Below are 16,371 nucleotides of genomic sequence, written 5' to 3'. Positions count from 1 at the left end.
TTATGCTAACGATTAACTACTCTAATAACAGCGATGTTCATTTCAATCCGACATTCAAATTAAAATATTGAATAATATTCATAACAGAAGCGGTGTTTCCCACAGACTTGCACTCTATTTGTGGCGGCATATATATGCAAATTCATTCTCTGCCTGTAAAGCGGGAGAGATAGAGGTTTCCCCAGTAACGGCTGAAATCAAATAAGCGCTGTGCTCACAAACGCTGCTCAGGCATTACAGGCAAGATGAAATGAAAATGGCATCCATAATTTTCTGAAGACAGTCAGTTTCCTTTAGAAATACAGTGATATAAAAACACCCTCGCCAGGTTTCGACTTTGACACCTGCAGTGCTCGTTTATTCAATGAAGTCAAAGCCTTTTGGAAAATCTATTTGTGGCGGTGAGTTTTGATATTCTGGCGGGCACTTTCATAGGAAACACTGAGAAGATCTAAATATTAAAAATTAAAATGAAACTTACCTGCTTGAACTCTTTCATTTGATCTGGGTGTCTGTTTAGTGTTTTTTTTAGTTTGATGTGTTTCCTCATTTTGATGTCGCCATGTCTCAGTGCTTTTATGAAGAGAGCGCATCTGCGCACCTTTCGGATAGCGCATCAAGAACCGGGTTGACTGGGTACTCGGTACCACCAGTACTTAAAAAAAAAAAAAAAAAAAAAAAAAACCTGGTACGTTTTCATTTTTTTAGTACCGACTTGGTACCGAAGTCTTTTGACAACACTATACATTTCATTAATTTAAGGTGTTGATTAAATGTCCAAATACTGTTTAGGGCCACTTGTAAAGCAATATTGGGAACTTCCATAGAAAATCTCATGGAGAATCTATCACTGTCTGTGAAATTCACATCAGTATCTCTCTAAACGTGTTGGACTACCTAAAGATATCGACTCCCCTTGAAGCAATCTATGTAAAGGTGTCCAAGTCAATCCCCTCAGCCCTTTCAGTCTTGCTACATGTTGATCATAGTTGGCACACAAATACTTACTGAGATTGAAGTACTTACCAGTTTTATGTTGCAATTCCATAAGCATTTATGCATATTTAAACCACAATGCTATTGAAACCTTGAACTTTTGAAAGAGTGCATTTAGGTTTTAGGTTGATATACTTGTTAAAAATTGTTTAATCTGTTCACATTTGAGAAAGTTGTATTTTGTTAATTTAACGATTTAGTTAAATTAGACGCAACATTTGATTAGGATCTTGGCCTCTGACTGAACTTCTCGTTTCATAGTTTCAGAGCTCCAAATACCAAACCACTTGAAGTGTAGCAAAGCGGTTCATATCAGCGGCGAAATCCAGTGAGATAAAACAACTCGCATGAATAGACCTCACACTAGTTTCCCATGGTTGTACTCAGGTGCTCGGAAAGACCAGCCAGTTTTAGTCTGTTACCCCATCAAAAGGATCCAGGGTAGCTACAATGCTTTGCTTTAAAGGTCTTACTCTACGCCTATACAGTCATATTGAAAGAGCGTTTTAAAGCAGTCTGTTTTGTCTGGGGATGTTTGAAAGGATAGTTTGCTCATCCCATTTGTTATTTGAAAGGGAAATCAGTGTAGCTAAAGATTTGTTGTTTTACACAGTCAATCTGTCAGAGTTAAACAGAGCCAGTAAATACTGCCCGCACAGGAGCACAATGCAGCTCCTGTGTTTAGAGCTTGGTATAACAAATAAAGCTGACCTTTGATTTGCATGTGGGAAACAGACAAGACTTTTACTTTTAACAGTGAAATAAAGTGATTGTCAGGCATCCTTTCGACATTAAAGGTTAAGACTTTTTCTGATTTAATGTAGCTCATCCTTATCCGGTTTGATTTTGCCTTTTTGAAGCATAAAACTTTACCACTTTTCAATAAAAATTTTAAGCCAGAATGAGTGAATGAGTACACCATACTATTCAAAAGTGTGGGGTCAATAAGTTTTTGAAAATAAGTTTGTTCAACCAAGGCTGTATTTTATATGCTTAAAAATACAGTAAAAACAGTAATATTAGGAAATACTTGTTATGGAATTGTTAATTGTTTGCAGAAGAAAATATTAATCTTACTGAATGGTAGTGTTTGTGTACACAAATGTAATTTGTTCAATATTTTTAATGTGTTTAAAGGAAACCAAATGACACATCTATGATAGTCTTTCATATCTTCATTCCATGAAAATCTACCACACCCTGCAGTTCATATCCTGTTTTTTTTTTTTTGCTCTTAATAAAGTAATTTTGTTGAGCTACTCTGGACACCTAGCTCACATCTATGGTGTTTAAGATTACAGAGTGATGGAGACATTGGCTTATATTTGAAGGTGCTGCTAGTCCGTGACATTTTAACTTAATTCGGTCTGTGGATCAGGTTGCTCTTTTGGCTCAGCACAAAACCATCATTGAGTAGAACACATCCGCTGCCAAGTCTCTCTCCCAGTCTCTTCTCTCTCTCTCTCTTGTTCACCATCTGATTTAGATGCTAATATCACACTGTACGTGTTCTCTCAACCTCTGTTTCTATAAGGGTGGTCCTCCATATGCTTCAGACCAAATCTCGTTTTCTTCATCTCTAGACAAGCGGTGTGCCCCAAGGCTGACCCTTGGGACCACTTTAGTTGATTAAAACCTCAAGTAAACCTCCGCTTCCCCAGTTAAAGATCAAATTCTACTAATGCAAGTAGTGCATCCAAAGCTTAATCCAAGGACACTGTGGTACCTTATCTTTTCATTTAGCTGATGGAGTTGCATTTCAAGAAAGCAACCCTTAATAAAGTTGTACACCTCTCCTTCATCTCTTGGGAGCCTTTGTTACTGGCTGATTGTAAAGCCCATTTCTCCAATCACTTCAGACCTCAAGGAGATTGTGTAGCCATTGTACGCTCTTGCCCCATCAGGCTAACCCCTTGTCCTAATCCCACTGTGTCGCCTATTTAAGGCCAGGAAATAAGAGACCCGAGCTGACTAGAGGTAATCTAGGACACCAGCTGCTTAGCCTGGATGGCCGACCTTGTTTGTTTACCACCCCGTCTCGGCCTAATCAGTGTTACAATTGCCCACTGGGGCAAGAACGGGAGGTGGGGGCGGGCTATGATTATCTCTGATGTAATATTATGTTTCATATGCTTGATTAGTTGGGCCTAATTAACTAAAGCTCTTGTATGGTGATTATCAACCCAGACAAATGCCAGTTGTCATTTGGCAACAGTGTCGGCTTAATCAAGATTGCACTGCATAAATCCTTTAATCATTCATAATTCTGCACATTTTGTCTTGTTTGATAAACAGAAGTAATTGGATTTCAGATCTGTACGGAAATGCAGAAACAAACTTTGGTAATGAAGAAAGTGAAATGGAGCAGTTCTTGTGATTTGAGCTTCTATTAAAGTCACAATGAAACCGAAGTAGCGTCAGATCTTTTCTTCCATATTGTGACATAAATAGAAGTGTAATGGATTATTGAAAAAAATGTGGGGCGGGGACTGAGATGTGGGGGGTTCATGTTCAGACATGTGCCAGTATTCGGTTATGCGATATATCACGATAATGAATATGCACGATATTGTTATTGTGGGCACTTCAAAATACCGAGAATAAATATATTACAAATTATTCAAAATTTTGAATGCATTATAAGAATACTTTTCCCATCAACTGTTCACAATGTACAACACCGCTGTATGCTGCGTCAAAGATGCATGCGCACTCTCACGTAAACAAGCACGGATGAGAAGCGCATGGCGTAGCGAGTGAGAGACGCTCTGAATGAAAGCGCACATTCACACTCTGACCACAGATGGCGCTGAACAGCAGAAATACAGCCGTTATCCCGGAAACCCTGTAAACAAAGCAGCTGCACTATTTTCTGTTTCTGAAACATGTTTAAAATAATTTAAATAGCCATTCAGATTTTTGTATTTGCTATGGTGTTCATCACATTGACAAATACTTAAATATTTAGACTTAATAGGCTATTTATTTTCAAACTTTTTTACATTTTAATCTGGACTACAACATGCCCTAAGATATTGTTTGAAAGTGTTTTGATTCTTTATTGTTCTTTCAAACTTTTTTCTTTTTGTTATAAGAAAAAAGTTATTAAACCTGTTATACTGTATTATGACCACTTTTTTTTGCAACTAAATTTCAATATCGTGATAATACCATATTACTGTATTATAATGTTATACTATATATGAAGAACCCTTTAGATAACATGTAGAAAGAAAAAAACATATCTTAAGCGTGCAGAATAACATAGGTGGACTTTGAACGATTAATTGCCGCTTTGAACGATTACGTAATTTTGGCATCCATAATTGTAATTGCGATTAGAAATTTGATTAATTGTGCAGCCCTACCGTATACCATGATAAAAGCATTAGCAATTAATCGCAACATGAAAATTTGATACCGGCATATCCTTAATTTAAACATTATTAGGTCAAAACATAAAAAAAATGAAACATGCATGAATTGCTCACAATATGATCTATAACATGCATTTAGAAAATAGACAGGGTGAAGTTTCATTTCATGTCGACTTTAGGAGTCAAATTTAAATCCTATAAAAAATATCGAAGATCACACCTACTCTTTTGTTGATTTGGTAATAAAAGTCCAGGTGCGTTAATATCAGGTCTGATTATTGCAGTATATTGGAGCGTATTCGACCAGAAGACCATCGACTTTGCTGATGACACAGATGCTTGGCTGTAAATCTGCATTTTTCTGGAGGTTGTGTGTGGACAGGACTCGCTGTCAAAATGTCGTCAAATCAGTCCAGACAATGCCAAAATAAGCTGTTAAAGTTCTATATAGATGGTATGTGTGAACGTAGCAATAATATTGACATGCACGTTTGAGCACGTACAGGATGCTCTGACGTACTGTTAGAAGTCCGCTTTCTAATAGTTTGACCCATTCACAGAATTTGACAGTGTTAGATTTGTTTTCATAAATTATGAACTGAGACATCTTGAACAACTGAATAAATTGTGCATTCAGCACCAAATTCTTCCTAAATTGTTGGTATCCTACTATATTTCCAGTTTCAGAGGCTGTTTTAATGACATTCTGGTGTCGAATAATACGTTGGGGAGAGTGGGGTAAGATGAGCCATTTTTTACTTATGCGGTCCTCAAGGTAAGGGAAAATGAGGCAGAAGTACAATGAAAGTATCTGAAGTAATTTCAGGATGTTTACTATCATTTTAAATTATCTGAATGTATCTATGACAAAGGGTTCTAAAAATATTGCGGCTTATAAAAAAAAGTGTTCCTGTGGCTCAATTTGCTCCAGGTTAGGGTAAGTTGACCCGAGTCAGTGGGTAAGATGAACCATCTGGGTTTAAACTGACTATCTGACTGAATCTGATTCAAACCCCTGTGAAATTTTAAAGATGATTTCTCCTTTTTTAAAAATGAATTTAATAATCAAATAAAATTTTACAAACAGTCATAGTTCTTTTCTTAAAGCTAACTTAAACAAAATAAAACCAATCAAATTAAGTTTCATTTTCAATCTTATGTTTTTTTGCATTTCTGAAACAATATGTTGAACTCCAAAGTTTTAACCTCCCCAAAACTGACTAAACAGAGAGTTTGAGTAGAATTAAATAAAAACTGAACTAGAATGAAGGAATAAATGTCACTGAAACTAATAAACATTTTAGTTAAAAGATTGTTGGCATGGTAGATTTTCGGCAATGTCGAACAGGCCATTAGACTATAGGTGGAGAGATAGCCTATATATGATTATAATGTGGTGAAAAGCATCTTCTGGTTCTCAGAGAAGGATTTGGTGCACTTGTACACTGTGATATGAGCTGTGCCCGAAGCCCGATACGTATTTGGAATGGCACGGAAAAACGCATGGAAAACAAATAACGATTGCTAACTGTTGACTGTTACATTACAGTACATAACATTTCACTTACCACATAAACGGAGTAAGGGGAGATGACTGAGGAAGATGGCAAATGATTTGCAGATACTGAGCACCACTGACAAACATATAATCTTGTAAAATGTGTGGGAAGTACTGCCGCTCGATAGTATAAACAGAGTGCGTGCGATCGCGAATCACGAAAGTTAAAGTGAAACTAAAAAGCGATCGCGCATTCAAAAGCAGTTTCAATGCCAGGCATAATAGCGGCTCCCTGATGCCCACAATTTATATACAGTATAATTGCCCAATGATATAACTGCGAGATAAAATACTGAAAAATTCCGTATTACACGTCATTTTCTTTCGGAACACGGTATTGGGACGCGGCGGGTATGGGGGGGGGGTGCGAGGGTATCGCGATGCCGGCTCAACGTCATGATGTATATCAGCCATCGGCGATAGCATCGTCTATCGGCCCAACCCTACTATATATATGACAAACTAAACCAGTTGCGTAATATCACATTAAAATACCAGTTTATACTTCAGAGATTTAACTTCACTTCAGTGCCTTATAGTAGGGTAAGTTAAAGTGATGGCTCAACTTACCCCACATCATTTGGCTCACTTTTCCCCATAGCTGGCATTTTGGAAAAAGCTAGCTAGCTTACCAATTCAGGCTAATATTTAGCTAAATGATTTGTACGGTTTTATATGTTGCTAAATCACCTATATGCATCATAAATATTTTTAGACCTGGATAAATTTGCTTTGATGTAACAGCCATTACATATATTATGCTAAAATGTTACTTTGACAAGCCAAAAACAGTTTTTAAAATAAATGGGTGCCTTCCACTCCTCTCACGTGTCTCTCCTTTTCACAGTCTTGCAGAAATTGTGTGATGGAGAAATTGTGTGATTCCAAAATACATGGTCACATGACAGTAAAGGTGTACAGTTGCCATGATACGGGGGGTGGGTCAACTTACCCCACTCTCCCCTATGTTTGAACAGAAAAGTTAATCCAGTAATTTTACAGGAATTTAATGTATACAAAAGTAGCTAATCTGTTGGACAACCTGACACTTTAGGAGTCTGTGTCGGTGTCAACGAGACTATTGTGTACTTGGAGAGAGGCCCCTGTTGTGAGACTGAAAGGCTTCAAGTATCTCACGTAATAAACAGTTTGAACAGGACTCGCTGTCAAAATGTCGTCAAATCAGTCTAGACAATGCCAAAATAAGCTGTTAAAGTTCTATATAGATGGTATTTGTGAACGTAGCAATAATATTGACATGCACGTTTGAGCACGTACAGGATGCTCTGACGTACTGTTAGAAGTCCACTTTCTAATAGTTTGACCCATTCACAGAATTTGACAGTGTTAGATTTTTTTTCATAAACTATGAACTGAGACATCCTGAACAACTGAATAAATTGTGCATTCAGCACCAAATTCTTCCTAAATTGTTGGTATCCTACTATATTTCCAGTTTCAGAGGCTGTTTTAATAACATTCTGGTGTCGAATAATACGTTGGGGAGAGTGGGGTAAGATGAGCCATTTTTTACTTATGCGGTCCTCAAGGTAAGGGAAAATGAGGCAGAAGTACAATGAAAGTATCTGAAGTAATTTCAGGATGTTTACTATCATTTTAAATTATCTGAATGTATCTATGACAAAGGGTTCTAAAAATATTGCGGCTTATAAAAAAAAGTGTTCCTGTGGCTCAATTTGCTCCAGGTTAGGGTAAGTTGACCCGAGTCAGTGGGTAAGATGAACCATCTGGGTTTAAACTGACTATCTGACTGAATCTGATTCAAACCCCTGTGAAATTTTAAAGATGATTTCTCCTTTTTTAAAAATGAATTTAATAATCAAATAAAATTTTACAAACAGTCATAGTTCTTTTCTTAAAGCTAACTTAAACAAAATAAAACCAATCAAATTAAGTTTCATTTTCAATCTTATGTTTTTTTGCATTTCTGAAACAATATGTTGAACTCCAAAGTTTTAACCTCCCCAAAACTGACTAAACAGAGAGTTTGAGTAGAATTAAATAAAAACTGAACTAGAATGAAGGAATAAATGTCACTGAAACTAATAAACATTTTAGTTAAAAGATTGTTGGCATGGTAGATTTTCGGCAATGTCGAACAGGCCATTAGACTATAGGTGGAGAGATAGCCTATATATGATTATAATGTGGTGAAAAGCATCTTCTGGTTCTCAGAGAAGGATTTGGTGCACTTGTACACTGTGATATGAGCTGTGCCCGAAGCCCGATACGTATTTGGAATGGCACGGAAAAACGCATGGAAAACAAATAACGATTGCTAACTGTTGACTGTTACATTACAGTACATAACATTTCACTTACCACATAAACGGAGTAAGGGGAGATGACTGAGGAAGATGGCGAATGATTTGCAGATACTGAGCACCACTGACAAACATATAATCTTGTAAAATGTGTGGGAAGTACTGCCGTTCGATAGTATAAACAGAGTGTTTCTCCTTTTTTAAAAATGAATTTAATAATCAAATAAAATTTTACAAACAGTCATAGTTATTTTCTTAAAGCTAACTTAAACAAAATAAAACCAATCAAATTACGTTTCATTTTCAATCTTACGTTTTTTTGCATTTCTGAAACAATATGTTGAACTCCAAAGTTTTAACCTCCCCAAAACTGACTAAACAGAGAGTTTGAGTAGAATTAAATAAAAACTGAACTAGAATGAAGGAATAAATGTCACTGAAACTAATAAACATTTTAGTTAAAAGATTGTTGGCATGGTAGATTTTCGGCAATGTCGAACAGGCCATTAGAGACTATAGGTGGAAAGATAGCCTATATATGATTATAATGTGGTGAAAAGCATCTTCTGGTTCTCAGAGAAGGATTTGGTGCACTTGTACACTGTGATATGAGCTGTGCCCGAAGCCCGATACGTATTTGGAATGGCACGGAAAAACGCATGGAAAACAAATAACGATTGCTAACTGTTGACTGTTACATTACAGTACATAACATTTCACTTACCACATAAACGGAGTAAGGGGAGATGACTGAGGAAGATGGCAAATGATTTGCAGATACTGAGCACCACTGACAAACATATAATCTTGTAAAATGTGTGGGAAGTACTGCCGTTCGATAGTATAAACAGAGTGCGTGCGATCGCGAATCTCGAAAGTGAAAGTGAAACTAAAAAGCGATCGCGCATTCAAAAGCAGTTTCAATGCCAGGCATAATAGCGGCTCCCTGATGCCCACAATTTATATACAGTATAATTGCCCAATGATATAACTGCGAGATAAAATACTGAAAAATATATGTTCCTCCCATCTCGTATTTATTCCCCTTAGGGGTGTCAACGAGACTATTGTGTACTTGGAGAGAGGCCCCTGTTGTGAGACTGAAAGGCTTCAAGTATCTCCAGGTCCACACCTTAGAGAACTTTACATGGACCACACACACCACAGCTTACTTAGGGAGGCACAATAGTAGTACCCCTACCTTTAGCGCCTGATGTTCAGGATGGCCCACGATGATCTTTGTAAAGGTACACCATGGAAAGCATTCTCCCAGGTAGACCAACTGCAAGTTCCACATAGGAAAGTGCTAGAGTATTGCGGGTGCTTATCAGACCATTTAAGTTTATATTTTATATTCATATTTTAAGATTTAATGTTGAAAAGCTACATTAAATCGTAATAATATTTTGATTAAATTCACCCTTGGAAAAAAAATTCAAAATAAGACAAACGGTTATCTGTCATGGTTTGGAAGACTTAATTTCCCTTTTTAAGCCCATCTTGATGATTTCTCTCCTTTTTTAGTTGTCCTGAAGCAAGCATGCTTCAACTTGCACAGTGAATATGAGATCTCCATATTCAGTAGTCCTCGGAGGCCAAGACAAGCAGACAGAGTGAATGAAAGCTAGACGTGAGATTACATGGGATTGGGTTGCCAGGTTCCTGCCCAAACTGTGCAAAAACATTATTTGAGTATCTGGTTAACTGAGAAAACAGAGACATTGATCATGTGACCAGCACAAGATCCACAGCACTTAATTCAGTTGCAAATGCACTGACTCGCTTATTGAAACATTTGTTTGAAGTCGATTAACATTTACATTTTGTCTTTCTAGGAAGAGAACTCTGGGTCTTAATACTGGGTCAACATCCCAGAGAACACAGAACGGGCATCCCGGAATTCAAATACGTGGGCAACATGCACGGAAACGAGGTAATGCGGCTGTTTCACTTGGTTATTTACTGCAAAACACGTTTATGTTTTCACTAGGTCTTGCGTTGTAAGCAGGACCTTTTGCATGAACAGGTTTCATATTTCTGAACCGCTTCCAAAGAACTCAGTCTTGCATGTCCGTTTTCTTTAGATGGGGCTAAATTTGGAATTGGAGGCTTCTTTAAATAGATCCAGCTCTGCGTTTGTTTAGTTTTGTTTCTTGTTTGGGCAAGAGGGGGCCAGTGCTGGGCTGAAGGGGCGTATTTGGTAAGGGGTGTGTGGGAAAAAGGGTCTGTACACAAAAGCATTGCAGTCTGAGGAACCGGCCGGGATGCCAATGAAGAGCAGTGGACTGTGACCTTCACCAGGAAAAAAAAATTCCAAGGTGGGGTGTTTGGTGGGGATCTTTTCACCAATGTGCTCCGCCCCCATGCCTATTGTGAATTCAGTACGTTCTGTCTTTGTGAGGGGGACTAAACTAAATTTGCTGAAGAGAAACTGTGGTTTGAATTGCTATTGAATGGGCTGGGAGAGATTTTGTAGAGAGAATTTTACATTATTGGCTAAAATGTAAAAATACTTAATTTACTTTATTTAAAAAAAATTTTTAAAAAAAAAGTACTATTTACTGTGATGACCTTCCTCCTCTTATGTGGCACATTACCTTTGTGGAACTTCAACTCAAAAGAACTGAAAAATTATTTCAAATAAGTTTCTTATCTAAATATCACGTGGATTTTCCATCATGCTGCATTTTTATCCATCAGGGAAAATAATGTAACGCTTGGAATTTTAATGTGACATTATCACAAACACAATAGCAGACTAAAATGTTCCATTATATCCTTCTGTTCTGTGTTCTGTTCCTTTGAATTAGTTTATTTTTCTTTTCCACGGTAACAATATGGAAAAGACCACAAATACTGTACTCTTGTGATCAACTCTCCCAGTTTAATGAACACATCTCATAAATAATTCACTGGAATGTGATAAATCTGTCATTTTCCCAAATCCTCGTTCAGTCTCTATTCTGGTTTGTTTTCACGGGTGCTTTTTAGAATGTTATTTAAAGGGGTCATGAACTGAGAAATCAAAATTCCTTGATCTTTTGATAGTCATTGTGCTATAAAAACATCCTGTAAGTTTCAGAACTCAAAACTTTCTCGTTAGTCTAAAATTTGCCAAAACCGACAGGTTGTGGGAATGTGCCACTTTATGAAATGATAGCGTGGATAAACACCACCTCCGCAGAAGATCAATGCCTGCTTCTGCATCACTGCCTGTTTAGCCCCGCCCACCCATTAGCGCACATGGTAGGTAAATGACAAGAGCGGCAAACGCAGGTCTACGCAGAAACCAAATGATGAACTTTAATTTTTAATGAAGTGCCAGACCATATCAGTAAGAACTTAGTCCTTTGTTTACTGCATTGTACCGCAGATTCGTTTACAAACAAGGCACGATTTGACGCAGGATTTTCAGAAAGAGTTAAACTATAAGATGATGCTGTGCCGACTATATTGGATCTGACAGTAATGTCGCAACACACAAGTGTGAGTAACTGTTTTTATTACGTGATCACTATTGCTTTGTCTATTATTACAGATTGTTTTATATGTACTGAGTATTTATCCTTTTTTTAACCTAAATCACAGCAGCGTCTATCTATGAAGGACGTAGGCTGTCAAACATACACAACTGTTAGCCAATCATAGCAGCGAGCATTTACTTCCGAGATTACAATCTGCCATGCCTATTTAAACAGAGTGTTCCGATGAAGGCGGTCAAAACAGGACAGAAAATAGCCTATTACTTCTAAATTATGATATTTTTTTTTATGTACAAATCTTGATAACATTGTAAGTGGACCCCTTTAAACTTTATATTTGAGCTCAACCAATGGTGTAATTTTTGGGCAAAACACCCTGATTATCTGACCAACAGCTAACTAAAGGTGGCGCTAATCGGCTGAAATGTTTGGGAAACAATCATTGGTGTGGCTTTCTAAGGCAAGTACTTCTGGGCTGTTTGGCTAGTGAGCAACCAGTCAGAATGCTTTAAAAACACGCTGAAGGCCACTTACATGCTTACATGCTAAAGGCACATCTTAGAAACCACATAACAGCACCCTGGCAACCACTCACAACAGACACCAAAACTTGGTGGTCATTTTGCATACTTCTGCAGTATTTGAAATGTCATAGTCATTGTGCTTTCTTAGTAGTTTCGAAATAACACTCTTCATACACTTTCAATACACTTTCATGTGTATCACCGGTAGCTACTGTACATTTCTCTAATGGCTTTTTAAATTTGGTCCGTCAAAGCATCACTTGTCTGACGGCAGCTGCGGCTCCATGGTGTCATCTAATTAGACAACATCCTGTCTGGACGTTTAAAGAGGACCACTGTTCAAATCACGCAAATGCAAGGAAGCCATATGAACATCCAGGATGGGAGGTGCATTTCAAATAAACATGTAAACATTACTCAAATTAGTCACATAAACATTGCCCATCAGCATCTATGAGTCATCTCACGGTGAGGTGTGCCAGACCTTTGAAACACCACTAAAGTGCTCCTAAGATGGTCTCTTAATGACCCCATAAGACCATGATCATGATCCTATTGTGTAAACCCGAATGGCAAAAAGTCTCTTTAAGCATTTAGCTAAAGCGAGCGTACAGACGGTAAACACAGACAGAGCTAGTATGGATTACTGAAGGATTAAAGAGTAGAAGAGATCGGAATTATGCATTACCTCAGTGCTGTACTGAGAATAAAAGTAAATAATTACATTACTTTGGGCCTCATTTATGAAATGCAAACAGAACAAACTTGAGACTTATAGCACTTGTATATCATTGCTCTTTTGTTGATTTTGATTGCTTCCATTGTCCTAATTTGTAAGTCGCTTTGGATAAAAGCGTCTGCTAAATGACAAAATGTAAATGTAACAAACGAATACCGTATTGGCCCGAATATAAGACAACCCTGATTATACGACGACCCCAAGAAAAAAACATCGTCTTATATTCGGGACAATACGGTATGTTGGAAACAATTGTGCATCTTTAAGTTATTGCAACAATTGCTTTGTATTCCTGTAGCTCAAACATTAGCAACACCAAGGTTGTGTGTTTGATTATCAGTTTGATTTACCGAAAAATGTTTCTTTAATCCACTTTGAGTCACTTTGGATAAAAGCATCTGCCGAATGCATAAAGGCAAATGGTTTTATGAAGGATTTGGACAATTTGTTCTGCTCGTGTTTCACAATTGGCTACTGGGCGGTTGCACACTGGCAATGTTGGTGTGTTGCTAAAGTGTTCTTGGGGGTCGCTAGGGCTTTGTTCTGCCGTTTCCAGGGTGTGTTGGTTGATTGTAACTGACACTATAAACTTTTCTAAAGACAGTAAGTTCCCCTCAGACATGCATTCATATAAACTCCTACACCTAAATGAATCGCGATTTGTTTAGCATCTCAACCGATTTGAATTGTCACACATTTGAATCGATTTTCAACCGGCTCGTGATTAATCGTTACATCCCTACTAGCCAAAGAGCCTTAAGGCTTTGTCTGAAATCTCCTTAATATAGTGCACTATTTGAAGGGACGGGTCTTTTTATTTATTTTTTTTGGTGGTGTACAAAAAAACCGTGGATATTGAGTGCACTCGTTCAATACCATTTACCATAATGCACTGCATTTCTGAGTGTACAAACTATGAACATTCAACAGCTCCAGTACCCATAATGCTTTGTGAGGATTGAGGCAAATGAGTTCCATTGTCTTGCCAGAAGATGCTGTCCACAGCAGAATCGGTTATGTTCATTTTAAATCGGTTCACTTAATTATGGTTTATGACAAAGTTCAAGATCATTTTGTTATTATTGAAGCTTACTAGATATTGTAAGCACAGTGGTAGAGTTGGAGAGAGGGGGAAAAAAATGTGAGAAAAATGAGTCTGTACAAGTTTCCTGCTGACATTTTGGAATACTCCAGGGTTTTTATGCTTTAACATCACAACTTGCGTAATAAAGAGAATACTCTTGAGTAGAATCATCTTTGGGAAATAAATAACCGTCTTTACAAGACGAGTTAAAAAAAAAAAATCTGCTTTTCTTGTGTTGTTGGGTAATTGGTTTGCATGTAAACCAATAAAACCGGTTATATAAATAAACTAAATCTACTTTTTGTAGTTGTTATTAGCATGATGTGTGCATTTTAATGTGCCTAGTGTCAAGATTTACTCACTGGATTTAATTTACTCCTGCACACCACATTAGTAGATTAGCCTCTGATATTCTGGTCTCTATGGCTTGGGTCCGTTTTTAATTTGGGCCCTATGAAATCGGTTTTATTTATTTTTTTTCCAAATTCAGTTTTTTCTGCTTAAATATTTCTGGATTCCTTTTTTTTTTTCAGTTTAAATTTTTTTAGACTCGTTTAATACTTATGTTAAATTATATTAATCAAAAAGCAGGTCTAATTAACTAAATAAATTGCTCTTAAATATTTCAATTATGTACAAAAATTACATTAAGATCCTATGAAATGTTTTATTTTTCTCAAATATAAATGTTTATTTAAATTTTTTTCTGCTAAATAAATTCTGGTAAAATTTTTTCTGGTAAATATTCCTTTAAAAATAATGTTCTAATAATAATAATAATAATAATTGTAATTGTAGTAGTAGTAGTAGTAGTAGTATCATTAAGTAATATATTTCGGTCACAGTTTCTTCAAGTTAAACCAAACTTTTTTTGATGGGTTGCTGCATGCCGCGAGCGTCACACGCGCTTCAGTATGTGTGTAGGAAACGAAACCGCCATTCATTCACATGAGAAACGCAGAACATGCAGGTTTCATATTTAAATAGTATTTTGCGGTTTAATATTCACAGACACTAGTCTATATTGTTTTGATTTAAGTGTACTGATCTACTTTTGATTTATCCATCTAAAATTATTTACTGGATTCCGCTATTCCTTCCACGTTTTCTGCATCGCGGAAATCACAGGGCCCTATTTAATGTAAGTAATGGATTTTTCAATCTTTCATGCATTTTCAATCATAAATGCATTTGTTTAGTAAAATACAGTTTCTCAAAAAGCCACACCATGTAAGGTTTCCTTTGTCTTTAGTAGGGGTGTAACGATTTACTCGTTTTCTCGATGCATTGATTACAAACCCTGACGATGCAATGCATCGATCTTGAAACATGATTTTTGAATCGTGAATCGCCGATTTCGGACAGTAATCGGTTTAAAACGCTAAGAATCCAATGATTTAGACTCGTTTAATACTTATGTTAAATTATATTAATCAGCAGGCAGGTCTAATTAACTAAATAAATTGCTCTTAAATATTTCAATTATGTACAAAAATTACATTAAGATCCTATGAAATGTTTTATTTTTCTCAAATCCAGTTTTATTTTTTACCAAATTTTGTTTTCCATTTAATTTTATTGATTCCTTTTTAATGTTTCATTAAATTAATAATTAATTTCATTTCATTAAATTAATTTGAGTATCTCTAATTAATTGATTTTATATATATATATATATATATATATACTCGTTTTATCGATGCATCGATTACAAACCCTGACGATGCATATGCATCGATCTTGAAACATGATTTTTGAATCGTGAATCGCCGATTTCGGACAGTAATCGGTTTAAAACGCTAAGAATCCAATGAATCGCGATTGCTATAGCGATTCAATGTGTTCAAAATATATACACATTAAATTACTACAAGCACGAATTAATGGAGACCTTGAACAGTGTTCGTGTCCTCATCTCTTCTTCACGCGCTGCACTATTTACCGCCTGTGACTGTCACAAGATTGCGCTCGCGCTCCGTCTCACGGACACATTTTTTTGAGCAGCTGATGTGTGATCTCTCCTTAGTACTCGTGGCCAGTAATGCTAAAGTGAAGTAGTTTTACTTTTCTGTAGTTTTTCAATGGCTCTCGGTTATACCGACGACATTACCTGAGCAGTCGAAGGCTGCGCATTTATTGCATGGACGGAGCAAAAATGTAAGTGTCTAAAGCAGTGTTTCCCAACCGGGGTGCCGTCTGTCGAGAGCAGGGGTACCGTGTAAAAAATCATTTTTAAATATTTTTAAATTGCTAAAATGTTCAAAAAAGCATCTATTATATAATATCCATTTCTGATGTCGCCAATAATTAGAGATGCACCGAAATT

At 36.7% G+C, this 16,371-nt stretch overlaps 1 protein-coding gene and 1 long non-coding RNA gene across 6 annotated transcripts in view; one reads left to right on the top strand and one right to left on the bottom strand.

Moving 5' to 3' along the window:
* Positions 1-16,371, bottom strand: part of LOC107728506 (uncharacterized) — a 77,410-nt gene that overhangs the window by 5,850 nt on the left and 55,189 nt on the right. The gene's annotated exons all lie outside the window — the stretch shown is intronic.
* Positions 1-16,371, top strand: part of LOC107728505 (carboxypeptidase M-like) — a 61,214-nt gene that overhangs the window by 7,560 nt on the left and 37,283 nt on the right. For all 5 annotated transcript variants that reach the window (XM_016538695.1, XM_016538694.1, XM_016538696.1 and 2 more), the window contains one exon: positions 10,052-10,149. In XM_016538695.1, the coding sequence (XP_016394181.1) occupies positions 10,052-10,149 (98 nt within the window). The remainder of the gene's footprint in view (positions 1-10,051; positions 10,150-16,371) is intronic.

The sequence above is a fragment of the Sinocyclocheilus rhinocerous genome, unplaced genomic scaffold (assembly GCF_001515625.1).
Source record: "Sinocyclocheilus rhinocerous isolate Xijiao unplaced genomic scaffold, SAMN03320098_v1.1 scaffold307, whole genome shotgun sequence".
NCBI lineage: Eukaryota > Metazoa > Chordata > Actinopteri > Cypriniformes > Cyprinidae > Sinocyclocheilus > Sinocyclocheilus rhinocerous.
This window is presented reverse-complemented; position numbering and strand designations above follow the sequence as displayed.